General features: G+C 42.7%; 1 protein-coding gene across 3 annotated transcripts in view; it reads right to left on the reverse strand.

The window, feature by feature from the left end:
* ASCC3 (activating signal cointegrator 1 complex subunit 3) overlaps window positions 1–16,000 on the reverse strand; it is a 221,351-nt gene that overhangs the window by 34,806 nt on the left and 170,545 nt on the right. For all 3 annotated transcript variants that reach the window (XM_078774076.1, XM_068110739.2, XM_068110738.2), the window contains 2 exons: window positions 15,042–15,176; window positions 1,293–1,517 (listed from right to left, as the gene is read on the reverse strand). In XM_078774076.1, the coding sequence (XP_078630202.1) occupies window positions 1,293–1,517; window positions 15,042–15,176 (360 nt within the window). The remainder of the gene's footprint in view (window positions 1–1,292; window positions 1,518–15,041; window positions 15,177–16,000) is intronic.

Consider the following 16,000-nt stretch of genomic DNA (forward strand, 5'->3'; position numbering starts at 1 on the left):
AACCAAATCACCATCCAATTCCAAATCACCATCCAAACCAAATCACCATCCAATTCCAAATCACCATCCAATTCCAAATCACCATCCAATTCCAAATCACCATCCAAACCAGTCATCAGGTGCTTTGCGATCACCTTCAAGTGGTCGCCTCAGAGGCACTTTCAGTGCACCTAAGGGCCTGCAACCTACCTGGACAGGACACAACGTACCAGTTGGATCAGCGTATGAATAACGATAACCCAGTACAAATTGTGTTACCTCTGCCTTTTTTGAAAAACAAAACAAACACACACACACACACACACACACACACACACACACACACACACACACACACACACCATATCATTTGATGAAATATCCAACCCCAGCATGACAAAATTCTCCAACAATCTGTGATTGCTTTCGACTTTCCCATCTGGCAGGAATAAAGAGGGGCGGGGATGGGTAAGAAACATGGGGTAAGATGGAGGGGGAGACGATGACAAAAGATTAGGCTAATCCCACACTGCCGACTCGAGCACGAGTGGTCCCATGGGCACAAACATGAAATTGTGAGTTTAATTTTTGTGGAGGCTAAACCGGTTGCTAGGGAGAGCAAATCTTGCCGTCGTCAAATGAAATGTGCTCAAGACTGGCCAGGCCTACAGATTAATCGCAGCACTGCATCCATCAAACAACCTCTAAGCGAATTCCCTCGGGGTGCACACTGGATCGGCACATTAGGCTAAGAATGGGGGTGTGGGGGGGATGCGGCAGCAGCAGGGTGGGAAGGAACAATTGGCAGGAGGTAGGATGACGAGTGAAGCAGATGAAGGAACCATTTAGCGAGAGGAATAGGTGAAAGGGGACCCTATTATAGCTATCAGCATTTGTACCAAAATGCTTCCTGTTTGTAAATCAAATAGTGTTAAACGAGGAGCAGTTGTGGAACCGAGCTTCCCTCAATTAAAATGCAATGAACGTCTTCCTTTTGCACATTATTTGGGCAACAAATCATTGTATACGTTCAAGTGAAAACACAAGTACAGGAAATCCACCCACAGACAGAAATGCTGGATTTACGCAAAAAGGCCTCATCAGCATGCAGGTGATCCCATTAGCTGTGGAATTCCCATTCATCACTCAACACTGTACCACTCACAGTGGAATTCTCATTCATCACTCAGCATAGCACCTATCTCATTTGGCACAACTGCACCTGCAACAGGGTTGTCGCACAGTATGCCGCAAGGCACCACTCGCTACACGTTTCCCACTGAGCATGAATTTGCGTGGCAAGAGCACCAAACCTGTAAGATCCTGATTGCCTGGTCCAGCACCGACTTGGCATCGGTGTAGAAGTCAGGTGAAGGCAACGGACCACGGCTCAGGTGTGACCAAAGAAGCAGCAGAGCCTTGGTGTGCGCGCTGTCAAACGACATCGGGCGACTTGGCAGATCGAGTGTCTCGGCCAGCTGTGCACACAGTCCGTCTTCGTTGTGGCGCACGGGAAGTTCTGCATACTCCTCTGCATCCTGCACATACCCCCGCCACACCCACAATATCATTACAATAATTGGTCTTCAGCAGAAAAATTAAGACCACCATCATAATCTTCAAAAATCACAAACAAAAAGTGGAACAGCAACAGACTTGTGCATTAAACACAAGACATTACATGCGGACACACCTGAGTGTGCGCCCATGTGTGTGTGCACATACGTACGTACATGTGTGCGCGCGCACACACACACACACACACACACACACACACACACACACACACACACACACACACACACACACACCATCTGTTCAATTCAGCCATGGTTGGAGTAAGATGGTGACCTCAGGTGACCCCAGGCCGTCTGGGCAAACATGCCTGGCCACGCAGCAGTTGTAAAAACAGGCTCTGTCGTATTCATGGCCTGGATAGCTGGCCCTTTTGCTCTCCTTCCTGTGCCTCATCTCCTCTCTGACACATCCCTTCACTACTCCTTGTCCCATTTCATACCCTATTGATAGATTTATTATCCCGACTTTCATTCCCTAATATCAAGTTTCCAACAGATATGGCCTTATCATTCCGAATAATGGAAGCGTCCCGACCTTATATGCATCCTCTATTGCCAGTGATGCCCAAGCAAAGCAACATCCCCTTCAGGTACATGATCACAATCGACTGTGAACACAGCTGAAAGAACCAGGGGTGGAATTAAACGCAAGCTTGTCGAGCTAAAATGAAAAGTTATAATAACACACGAGGACGAACTTCATAGGGCACGAGTCCAAAAAAAGAGTATTGAGTAAAACGACATTGGATTGGTTTCCCATGACCACATGTACCAACCAAAGTGAGCCACTCGCAGTAAGATTCCAAAGTTTTCCACAGAGGAGTTCATAGGATGGGATTAAACAAATTATATGATGCTCGAGCAGGATGTCCATAAATGGCTTTTACAAGGAACAGGTGAACAACTTCCAAACATCGGTGGGCGTCACCAAAACTGGACTTCTGTTTTGATTGAAGTTCAAAGTCGGGTTTTAACACTGATGGGGATGTTACGAGAACAATACAAACAGTGGAGACGTACAACAAAACTATTCACATCAGACAAGAATTCCCCAAATGATCATCTTTCCAACCTAGATTTATGTGAATATGAAATTCTACTCATTCATTGGAGGTGATGTGCGAATTCCCACAACCTTTCTCCAGCATCTTTAGCTTCTGGTATAATCTCCTGATGTCTTTTGAGCATCACAGCCAAGTTTGATCGATAGTGGATGAAGGGTGATGGGAGTGGGAGAGGGAGGGGATCCAAATACTTCTCCCTCCACCCTTCTCCAGCATCTTGTGCTTCGCCTCTATTTTCACGACATATTTTGGGCATTGCAGTCAAGTGTGGTCGAGCGAGGCAAATCCTAGTGATTGGAACCTAATGTCTCGTTCGCAGCATGTTGTTATGTGAACCAATTTGAACGGGAACCAAACTCTATTTTTCCCATCAATACAAGTTCAAACCCAAAATGGTCGGACAAGTTTGGAGGAATCGAATGACTCCGTTTACAATCATCATGCAAGCTTGTACACCTCTTGCCATCGACCAAATCAGATGATCGGGCTCACGCTTCGACGTTGCGCCATTCTTCGACCAGAGCCACTCAGAGTTGATCAGGTCACCGTGTGTAGACTTGGCATTCAGACAAGGGCTTCCCGATGAGACCAGCACAAGCATGTTCAATTCGATTCAAGTTCAGAGATAGTGGAAGCCAGCCCAAGCGAGTGATGGTTGTGGCCCCAAAATGCAACTTTTTCATGTGCACAATGTGGATTGTTCCGAAAGCTTCAAGCCTGTTGTTCCGAACTGTCTGGGTCGATACTTGACGTTTGATTGCTCTTTGCCGATCATTCGGGAGAGGTCGTGCTGTTGAAATGTGGTTCCTTCTCAAAAAGGTAACAATATAATGATCCTCACGAGAGGTTGTATGTAATGCATGAGTGACTTGAATTAAGTCTCTCCATTAAGTGTCCAGACAGACAGCGCCTTGTGCATGACACCGCAATGACCATGGTAGTGATTGTAGTGAACAGCACTGGCAGTGTTACCTATTGTCAAACATCGCCTCCCTCTCCTCCCTCACAATGAACCATCCCAATTGCATGAGCAAACGCATTTGGAATGATGTGACACCTCGTCATTTTTAAACCAACTTGAACCACATGGGCAGCTAATTTATAGAGGGCATATATCAACATGTGTCGTGTGTAGTCTACACTCAAAAGACTACACTCAAAGACAACAGTTTAAAAGTTGTTGGAGTGTTTGTGAGGAGTAAATGAGTGGCTATAAAGCATTAGAATGCTGTCTTTGGCTTGTAACAAGCAACTGTCATCAAGCAAATTACCGAAATACGAACTCTCAGATCAGTTATCATCTGAGATAAGATAGCATCTAATTTCGAGAAGGTTCAATTACCTCCAGGTTCGCATGTTACGTACAGCAAGTTTTCAAAGCCAATCTTGGCTCCTCAACTGCAACTTGACCCACTGACACCAGCACTTGATCCTCAAGACTTGTTTATCTGTTCCCTCTATTCTTTCTCTTTCATTTCCTTGGCCATTTTCTTAAAGCTGCCTGCCTGTATCATGGAAATTTGCCAAAATGCCACCCCATTTCATAACAAAGGTGCCAAAACTGGCCCTTTCATTATAGACCATGACAGCATTCATCCCATAATAAACAAATAATGGAATCTATCAACATTCTGTGTTCTGTCTCCTTCACGACCATACCTTAATGACGTGTTCTGTCTGTGACTATACCATATACAACAAAAAAAAACACCTTAACACTTTTCTTCTCCAAATCTCTGATCTCAGATCCTGTTTGGCTTTGGCCCAGAACATTTGACTCTGTAGGATACATGCTGCTTCTACGACGTCAATAAATCGATGGATGGCCTCAATTTCAAAGCAGAGGTTTGTGACATTCCCTAAGAATTAAATATGTCCTCCAATCTGTCAGTTAGTGGTTGCCAGTGTCCCTTCCTGCACTGGTTATTTGATTTCCTCAGGACTCATAAGTAGCTGGTTGTTTTGGATGGCATTCACTCCCATGCTCTACCACTTGAGGCCCTAGGTTACCATATTTCCGGTTCTCCCCAGAAATGTTCTCCATTTCGGACCTTAAATCTCCGTCTGGCCGGGTTTTTTAAACATCTAAAAATGTCCTGGATTTTGACATTTTTTGCTTTTGCATTTTCAAAGGGATAGATTTTAAGATTTGGGATACTTTTTTTAACCTTATTTAAACATTTAAGCCATTTATGTACATTTTCTTACAGTGATAAAATGCAGCTATATCATGTTTTGACTAGGACAGTTTTACAGACGTCTGCACTACTCCATCATGGCGTAATGGACGTGTTTGGACATCGACACTCACCCGTACACTTCCTGTCCCACCTCGCAGTGAGAGAGAGAGTGGCATGCTCAGTCTGCGATTCAGTGTCTGTTCTGAGGCCGTACTGTACACACTTTGATTTTCTTCAAGAGCTCTCTATTTGATGTTTTATTTTACTACACACAAACACAATGCCAAAACAAAAGTGTAATTTCACTGCATAAATTCACTGAATCCCGTGTTTTTGAAGTGGTTGAGAAAAATGGGAAGCCGAGTGCTTGATATGTACAGCTGGTACATACGTGTCTGTGGCAAATCAAGGTGTTATTGAATTGCAATCTAATGTTGACTCGAACAAGCACAACAATTCCAAAAATAATTAAGTATTTCGACTGGAAGAATGTCGATTTGCAGTCAAAATCAATCGATGAACGACGAACACACCTAATGAGACTGCAGATATAATTGCTCAATACGCAAAGGAAACTCTTTTCAAGTGTCCTCTTTTTTCAGCGTCCTCTTTTCAGTGTCATCTTTTTTTGGCGTGTCCTCTTTTTTAAAAGTTCAAATATGGTAACCTTACATTGCACAAGGTAGTGTTTTGAGACCAATCATGTTTTTAATCGACACTATAATACTCTCCTCCAGTCTGTCTGTCTGTCCGGCGTCCGTGGAGGGTGGCGTCCGTTCAGGGTTATGCAAAAATGCATTTTAAATAATAATAATAATAATAATACATTCATTTTATATAGCGCTTTTCAAGAAGCCCAAAGATGCTTTGACAGAGTACAAAAAAACAAGTGCTAAATGAAATGAAGGCCTGCAATATAAAGTCCATTAAACCTCCCTCATACCATCAGGCGACAAGTTAAATGGCAGATGCCAGGATGACGGATTTAGTAAGATGGCGGTGTAGTAAGACAGCGTTATGTCTAGCACTAAGCCAGGCCTTCATGGCGGTGTATTATATTCATGAATCATTGCAACTTGAACAAAAAAAAAAACAATGTAATGTCTGATCCCTGGGAACATATAAACAAAAATTCACAATAGTTTTTTTGATGAATAAGTGTGCATATTACTAAAATTAATGCTGGGTTGTTAGCAGTAAACGAAATGCTTTTGGAATAAAATAAAATGCAAATTTTTACTGTCAATAAACTGGATTACTGCAGCAAGGTATGTTGTTCAGCTACCGTCAGCGAAGCGACAGGTTCAATGCTAGTCTACATTATCGCTATCTGTTCATCCCTGGAAATCGAGTGTTCTATTTTGTAGAAAAATCCACCGTGTGCATGATCCATCTTGCAAAAACAATCACCTTCCTCACCTCTCCAAGCGATAGGCTGTACTAACATCCCTCTTTACCAACCTAAGGGAATCGAGAACGGCACTCGGTAGAGCACATACCTCCACCAGGCTCAACAGTCCACGTTTTGTATCCCACCGATAGGTCGGATCTCGATTTGGACATGAATCAAAATCTAATCGCTTGTTCTTGTCGCCTAAGCAACTCAACCACCAAGTTTTGTCCGAATCCGTCCTTAACTTTTTGAGATATCGTGCTATATATCGCTTTTAGCACTATAATTTAATGATGAAGATTCACTTAAAAAATTATCGAATCCAGATCCGCATCTGGATCTGCACCAACATGTAATCATTTAAACTTATTACGTTGACAGGCAAATATTCAAGTCCATACACTCAGGAAATCTGTTGGTTTTATGTCGCAAGTTCAAATTAGAAAGTTGGTGTAAATTGAACGGAGAATATTTTGGCATCAATTGGAAGTCAATATGACTTCCGGTTCCAGAGTTACCACCACCCAAAACGTGTTTTACATTTTTGCAATGTCACATCATAACGCGTCGGCCGATTTAAACGAAACTTTGTCGCAGGTAGTCATAGGGACAGTGCCTACAATCTGCGAAAGTTTCAGAATGATCGGCTGAGCGGTTTGGGCTGCAGGCAAGTGGACAGACAAACAAACAAATGAAAAAAATCACTCAGAGCGACTCTTGGCAAAACAAAACAAATTAGAACGGAACTTAGTGGAGCGCATACTTCCGCAAGGCTGAACAGTTTTAGTATCCCACTGATAAGCAGAATCTGAACCAAAATCGAATCGGCTTGTTCGTCACCTAACCAACTCATCCACCTAATTTTTTCACAACTCGTCGACAACTTTCTGAGATATCATGATATACAGTAACGTGAAAAAGTAAGTACACCCCATGTATAGTTTTGACTTTTTCAACATATTTCAACATACAGCTATTAGATCTTCATTTCAACAATATTGACAGATAAAGGTGATGTAATATAACAAATATCATGAAACATTTACATTTTGTAGTCCATTGTATAATTTAAATAAACATAAATGCAAATTTCACATGTGGAAAAAGTAAGTACACCCTTGGCTCTAATAGGTGGTATTGCCCCCTTTGGCAGAAACAACCTCAAGTAGGCGTTTCTTATAACTGTCTACCAGTCTCTGACATCGACTGGGAGAAATTTTTGCCCACTCCTCCATGCAGAATTCTTTCAGCTGTGCGATGTTTGAGGGGTTTCTTGCATGCTCAGCTCGTTTCAAATCCCCCCACAACATGTCGATGGGATTTAGATCCGGGCTTTGACTTGGCCATTCCAGAACCCTCTATTTCTTTCTTTTCAGCCATTCCTTTGTGGATTTATTGATATGTTTAGGGTCATTGTCATGTTGCAAGGTCCACCTTCGGTTGAGCTTCAACTTGCCGACAGATGGCCTCACATTATCCTCAAGCACCCTCTGGTACAATGAAGAATTCAGAGTGGATTCTATGATGGTGAGCTGCCCAGGCCCTGATGCAGCAAAGCTGCCCCAAACTATAATATTTCCACCACCATGCTTTACAGTTGGTATCAGGTTCTTGTGGTCAAATGTTGTCTTTGGTTTTCGCCAAACATGTCTTCTGGTACTGTGGCCAAATAGCTCTACCTTTGACTCATCTGTCCAGAGCACATTGTTCCAGAAGTGCTGGTCTTTGCTTAGGTGTTCATTGGCAAACTTTAGTCTTGCCCTGATGTTCTTTCTGGACAGCAAAGGTTTCCTCCTGGCACACCTCCCATGTAGATCAAATTTGTGCAGCCTCTTTGTAATGGTAGAATCGTGCACTTTGACATCAACAGTGGCAATAGCTACCTGTAGGTCCCGTGATGACATTTTGGGGTTCTTAGAGACTTCTTTCAGCATCTTGCGGTCTGCTCTCGGGCTGAACTTTCTGGGTCGGCCTGGCCTGAACAAGTTGGCAGTTGTTTGAAATCTTCTCCACTTGTTGATGATCTTCCGGACAGTCGAATGATTGATTTCAAATTGTTTGGAGATCTTTTTAAATCCCTTCCCAGACTCGTAGGCATCTATAACCTTCTTTCTGAAGGCCTCAGAGAGCTCCTTTGATCTTGGCATGGTGACGCCGCACACTTCAACAACAAAGAGCAAACCAAACTAAATGTCTGGGGTTTAAATAAGACAGGTTCCTCCAAGATCCTCTCTAACGATGTTCTAATCATTTGCTCCTGAGCTGGTGCACCTGATCCTAATTTTAGGTACCGTATTTTCCGGTGTATCAACCGCACCCGTGTATCAACCGCACCCCCGATTTTCGACTTCAAAAATAAATAAATAAATAAATCAGATTTTCGACCATCCATCTCGTGGTCTTGGTCAGGATAGAAGCGAATGGTGAATCTTGGTCTTGATAGCTCGAACAGGATAGAACGAATGGTGAAACTCCCCGTTGACCTCTCCGTTTTATACATTCGCCCAGCCCATGCGGCGGCATCAAAGCCGACTTCAATAGGTTTACCGCGGCGTTGTTTAGACAATAGGTACGTCATAATGTCCCATGCAAAACATCCTGTTTACCATGTTGACGCTTTTGTTTTGTGACTTAATCCTGTCTTTATTTAGCACACTCTATTCACTATGTGACCTGTCATTCAAAGAGGACTCGTGAAAGTACACATTTTCACAAACACGCATAGAAAAATCAAATATTACAAACTTCAAACTTTCTTGTATTTTGACTGGCAGCAGTAATCGGCGTTGAACCTACCTTAGTAACGTAATTGACGATCATTCATCATTGTATCCCCGCAACCCCAAAGTAATATAAAGATTACGTCCCGTTGATATGACAGTTTTTCAATGCACAAATTTTTCTGTTACTGTGTATCAACCGCACCCCCTTTTTTAGGGTTTTCCCGTCGGTAAAAAACCGCGGTTGATACACCGGAAAATATGGTATTTGAAGTAGTGATAAATGTAGGGTGTACTTACTTTTTCCACATGCAAAATTTGCATTGATGTTTATTTAAATTACTAGGGCATGCCCGTACTATATATATGCCCGTACTATATATCTATCTAAAATTATATCCCCCCCCTCTATTTACATGAAATGGTTTGGTCCATTCGCAACGCCAAAGCGAACGGCGAACGGCTTGCGAGTACAGTGACAATCCCCCCCCTCTATTTACATGAATGGTTTGGTCCATTCGCAACGACCACAGAACCCCCCCCTCTATTTACATGCAATGGTTTGGTCCAAAGCGAACGGCTTCCGGAGTTTGGTAAAGAAATCGCCATCGCGTACACAAACGCGCAGGAAAGCGAATGAATCGCAAATTCGTTTTTATTAGTTGTAAAACATAATGCCCAATTATTCAATTATCGCCAACGTATTTTGGTTTTTTGCAATTTAATCGCAAGGAAAAGTAGAAAGAGAAGAGGGGAAAAAAGAAAAGCCTTCCCTTGCTGCAAACAGCTGCTGCAAACAACAACAACATGGAAGGCTGCACTGTCCGGAAGTTGGCATATCGCAGTTACGATTATTTTAGTGTTAATGGCCAATTATTCAATTAGCGCCAACGTATTTTGGCTGTTTGCAATTTAATCGCAAGGAAAAGTAGAAAGAGAAGAGGGAAAAAAACGAAAAGCCGTGCATTAACGCATTAACGCTTGCATTGCATTAACGGTTCGGCACACGTGATAGCTCGCTGCTCTCTGATTGGTTGAAGCGTTTTTTGGACATATCTCGGTAAGTAATTGTCCGATTAATATGAAACCTTGAAAAGGCACATCCTCGGGTCCCCAGCAATATACCTGGCAAGTTTCAAGTATATCGGACCCGTGGTTGTCGAGAAACAGCGGTCACAGACAAACACACAGACAGACACACACACACACACACAGAGATTACTGGAATTATAGATAGATACAATGGACTACAAAATGTAAATGTTTCATGATATTTGTTATATTATATCACCTTTATCTATCAATATTGTTGAAATGAAGATCAAATAGCTGTATGTTGAAATATGTTGAAAAAGTCAAAACTTTACAGAGGGTGTACTTACTTTTTCACATGACTGTATATATAGTTTTTGGCCCTATCTTTCAATTTTAGAAATCAGGCCTATGTTGACCTTTTGGTCTCAAAAATAATTGGTGGTTGAATTCAGTGAACTGATATGCAAATCCTCTTCAAATTTCAAGTCAATCTGATGAAAATTGAGGATTTTAGAAATTTCACCTACGTTGTTGACCTTTGCCCTATGTTGACCTTTTTGGCATATGTAGACCTCAAAAATTATCGATGGTTGAATTCAATGACCAAGTATGCAAATCCTCTTCAAGTTTCAAGTCAATTGAATGAAAATTTACAAGTTTAGAAATTTGGCCCATGTTAACCTTTTGACCTCAAAAATAATTGGTGGTTGAATTAAGTGACCAGATATGCACATCCTGTTCAAATTTCAAGTAAATCGGATGAAAATTGAGGATTTTAGAAATTTGACAAAATGGTTGACCTTTGCCCTATGTTGACCTTTTGACCACAAAATCAATAGGCTTCTTTCTTATGACCAACTCTACTATTTGGTGAAGATCTGTTTTGAAATTGTGACCTGTAGTCGACTGACTTAGACAGACAAACAAACAGACAGACAAACAAGAAGACGTCATGCAGAGCACGATACTTGCGAAATCCACCCTCTCCCTCCCAAAAAAAGGTTCCCATTGATCCATCAAAGTGTCCATTTCATCAAGATTAAAATTCACGATCTTGATCAAAGCTCAGGTCAATGGGATGAAAAGTGACGATTTTTCAGATGAAAATGGATGATTTTAGAAGTTTGACCTTGAGTTGACCTTTTGACCTCAAAAATAGTTGATATCCCAATTTAGCGAATCAATATACAAATGCTGTTCAATTTTCAAGTCAATCAGATGAAAAATGGCGATTTTAGAATTTTACCTCCAGATGACCTTTGACCTTAAGCTCAATAGGCTTCTCAATTGTGACGACCTCTACAATTTGGTGACGTTTAATGACGATCTGTTTAGAATCTAGACCTGTAGGCGAGTGACAAACAGAAAATAACAAATGCAACCGACCAATATACTGTACTGTACTTGAAAATCTTCGATTTTCGCAAGCAACAAAAACAAACTAACTGAACCAATCAACATACTTGGTGAAATTTATTTGGTGAAATGGTGAAATTTATTTCCCCAAGTCACAAACAGACAGGGGCGAAAACATAACCCGCAATCTATCTCAAACATGTATATGAATGCAGGAAAACCCAAAAGTCTCCCGTTTTAATATCATAACGAATGGCTTGCTAATGAAGTCTTAAGAAATCCTGCTACTTCCTTCGCCAAGAGATCGCGTCTTCGGGTTTGTTTCTCGATCACCATACGTAGGTTGATGGCCTTGTAGCTTTTCTTCTGCTTTTACTCTCTCCACCCTCTCACCTCGCCTCAAATGGTTGTATGTGTTCCCCCAGTAACGCTCACATTCATTCTCATCCTCCTCGGTCCAAACTTGATACTTATTTCCATCCTTTCATCTGCCTCTTCTCAGGCCTGCAGAACCATCATCCCAACCCTGTTGTATCATGCAAGCTCTTCTCTGCAGGACTCGTTTTTCTACACCTGCTGAGATTGTCCCCCTTTCACCATCAATACCTATCCTCGTGTTGTGATGCATCAGTGAGTTATTATCCATCTGCCCCTCTTTGTCACACTTATTGCCTGTTTTCTTCTTCACTTTAGTTGGTTGAAGCAGAAGAATCATATTTGCTTGGACAACTCACAGACAGCATAAAACAGCTGACGTTCCCTCATTTTACAGGAAATCTCACTGCGTTCGTCGCCAAAGGACGGATGCGATTTCAGAGGACCCGAAACAACATTACTTTGGCCTATGTTGACCTTTGGCCTATGTTGACCTTTTGACCTCAAATACTGCTTCAGCTCTTAAAATAGTAAATAATAAAATACTAAAATAGTTTTACTATTACTAAAAATAGTAAAATAGTTCCACGATTATAGGGACTGAAAGGCACCACATCATTGCTGCACTAAAGGCGAGTCCCTGATAGGACGGTGGTCACTCAGGTACAAAGAGAGAAAACCTCGCAGATGAGGCAGGTGGCAAACAAATGTTGCAGACCAAAGAAGAAACAGAGCCGTGGTTAATAATGGCACCGCTGGTCTTGTTGTCCACATCTCTGAGAGGGGCAGACAATGGTACACTGGTGTATCTACAGACAAACACTGCTGCTCCACAGGTTGCATTTTGTGCCAGGTGCCCAAAACCCGTGGTCAGTGGGGTGCGCAGTTGCCAATCACAACACGTAGATCGTAACACCACAGGAGCGGACGATCGGAGCGCTTTTGTGGGAACGCAAGGCAAGTACGTACAAAGCAGACAAAAATGGTGATTGACAATTATTATTTTTTATAAATGCAATCATAGATATGAAGAAAATATCGGAAAAATAAAAGCACGTGATAGACAAATTAGATGACGATGAAGAAATTTGAGCAGACAAAAACTGATGAAGATGGTGAAAGATAATCTTCGATGCATAGACAAAAAAAAACGACATGGATCTTGAGGTAGCGAAGAAGAATTGAAAGCGGGCAGGCAAAGACAAGGCTGACCCCAACTGTGCTTTGCATTAATGGGCAAGTGGCTGTCCTCCCCTTCTCCCTCCCCCCTCCCCATGGCCGCACAGAATGCTAATAACCACATCGGCTCCCAACATTAACCAGAGAACCAGATGAACGCAATTCCCAATTTTACCGCCTCATAAAAAGTCCCCGATTTGCGCGGAGCCATTTTTTGACCTGGTGCCCCTCCCTTGCGTTACACGTTGTTTATACGACGATGTCTCACTCAGACAAGATCCCACTGCTCACCTACTTCGCTATCCCACCACCCCTCCTCTTACTCCCAACGGGCCTTCCCGATTACCCCTCCAACCAGCCATGAGCCACAAATTCAGTCCTACGACCCATCTGTTACACGTAGGCCAATCAGATGCTCAATCAGACGGCTAATTGATGATCTCGCAGACAATGTGGCTTGACAGCAGGCGAGATGGCTTAAACAGAGGCCTCGGCGTGGGCACACGGGCCTGTTGGTTTTGCCAGAAACACCCGCGGAGCGTGATGAAAGGTGTACACCCTATTAATTACCACCACCGAAGAGTGCTTTGCTCTCTACTGGCAGGTTTTTATCTCCACCCTATGGGCTTCACCCCATCCACCCCCCCCCCCCTCGTCTACGCACTGCCTCACCCCACCCATCTCTGACACCCATCTGCTATGAACCGAGGATGAATTTAAAGCACCACACATCACTGGTTTGTTAGTCTGTAAAATTGATAAGGATGGAAAAACAAAATTGGGAACACGTTAATAACAACTATTATATGATTATTAAATTAGGGCATGACAGCGTCTGCCAAAAACATCACATACAAAAACAGAATGCTTAGCAAAACAACCAAGTCCAAAGCCAAGTCGAGGTAATAAATAAATAAAAACCATGAAGGGGTCATCTATTTATTATTTACGCAATGAGGACAAGGCCACAAAATGAGAAAAGGAAGGGAAGCAAGGATGACGTGAAGAGACTACGGTAGGAATGGAAGGAGGAAAGGGGAATGTGGGGGTGGATTCGTGCATGAAAGATTCCACCACTTTTACATACGTAATAAATAGATGGCCCCTGAACCATTTGAACACCTGATTGACCGCGTACGTCATCAGAGAAGACATATGCACAACATCCACAGGCATGTCTGACATTTTAGCCGCAGCAGATGTGCAGACACACATACCACACGTCCTTAAACTAACTGTTCATCATTGGCACCTGCACAGCGTCTGAGCTCATCTATCGGAACAACCTGAAAACAGGTGACACGCACGATGGGCGACGTCCATGCTGCAAGGGAACTGACCACATTTTGACGGTGTCCCCTCCACCAAAGAGTTGCAGTTCCAAAGCAACGCTTGTGATGAACGAAACAAGGGAAGCAATTCACCGATTAGTTTGCACGCATGAACCAATCAAAGAAGCTGAACCTTGGAGAACTGTTATGAAGGTGTAGCTTGATGACGATGTAAAGGTTGCCTTTTGATTTTACTTAATTTAGAGCATTGCAGGAAGGCCTCCGATCACATTGACACTCAAAAACATCGAATCCTTCAAGCAGCATCTTATTACATGCCGGTCAATTTAGACTCGACAAAGAATTATTTTATTCACATAAAACCCGAAAACATTTTTTATACTAGAACGGCACTCAGTGGAGGGCATACCTCCACCTGGTTTGGCCATATCACTCAATGGTGAAGAATCACTTAAAAAATTATACTAGCCGGATCCGGATCTTCAACAAAATTGAATCGATTCTTCCTCGTCACACACACAACCTGTCCAACAAGTTTCGTCGAAATCCGTCCACAGCTTTTTGAGATATCCTGCTATGCATCGTTTTTGGCCCGATCTCCCAATGGTGAAGAATCACTTCATAAATTCTAGTAGCCGAATCCGGATGTTCAAAAAAATCTAACCGTTTCGTCCGTGTCACAAACGCTATATCTCTGCCAAGTTTCGTCTGGATGCGACCACAACTTTTTGAGATATTTTGTTCACAGACAAACGGACAGACAAACAGACAGGGGTGAAAACATAACCTCCATCCACCTTTGGTGACGGAGGTAATAAAGCAATTCGAATGAAGAATCTTCCTGAGAGAAGAACCACAAAGAAGCTCCGGTGTTGGGAGTCCGTTACTTACCGCCAGAAGGCTCAGCAGATCTTCCACAGAGCACGTGCTATTGAGACGGTCGTGGAAGAGATGCACAGTCTTGTATTTCAGGTAGTAATACGAAGCAATCCGCCCAAGAAACAGTGGACTGATACTCCTGTCATCCTACCACGTACACCCACGAAAGGGACAGGTTAACAACGTTTTAGGAAGTGATCACGTGCTTAACAACATGTGGAGCCATATCTTGTATTCTTACAGCCAACTATGTTCGTCCATCCGAATGTTGCCGGATTTCCCAAGTACATACACATGGTGGACACTACCTTTCAAAACCTCTAATAAAACCTCTAAAACCTCTTGATTAACCGGCATTCATCATGTGGTGAGCTGTTGAGTACAGTCAGTCGTCACTTGCAAAAGGTCTCCACGTTGTATTCACAAGTAAGTGGCAGTGTCTCGATGTACAGTATACTATACATTCTGAGCCAAAAGGAAGTGTGGCATTTACAAATCTGAGGCAGCATGTGTTCAAAGTTAGATTCTTCTTCTTCTTCTTCTTCATATCATGAGATTTAAAGTTATAAATTTACAAATGAAACATTATTGGGTTATTTCTCCGAAATGAGCTCAGAGTGGGTCCCGGTGTCCGGCTGTACGTCCGTTCGTTAACATTTGACTGAAACATCTCCTCACAAGCTACCCGGCCGATATGGACCAAATTTGGTACGATACATCATGACAGCAATGTCTCATGGGATTGTGCTCCCCATCCAGATCTGGCAGTATTGAGGGAATAAAAGGGGGGTTTGCCCCCAATTATTGGTATTTCATTAAAAAATCTTCTTCTCAGAAACCGACAACCGGATCCAGACCAAACTGGCCATGCGGCATCGTGACCATGCCCTAACCTTAGGTTGTGCTCCCAATGACCATTTCTCCCCTGGAAAGGGGGCCATAGGCTCCCTCCCCTAATTCCTCATATTCAC

Source organism: Myxine glutinosa, chromosome 3 (genome assembly GCF_964187855.1).
Source record: "Myxine glutinosa chromosome 3, kmMyxGlut1.1, whole genome shotgun sequence".
Lineage (NCBI taxonomy): Eukaryota > Metazoa > Chordata > Myxini > Myxiniformes > Myxinidae > Myxine > Myxine glutinosa.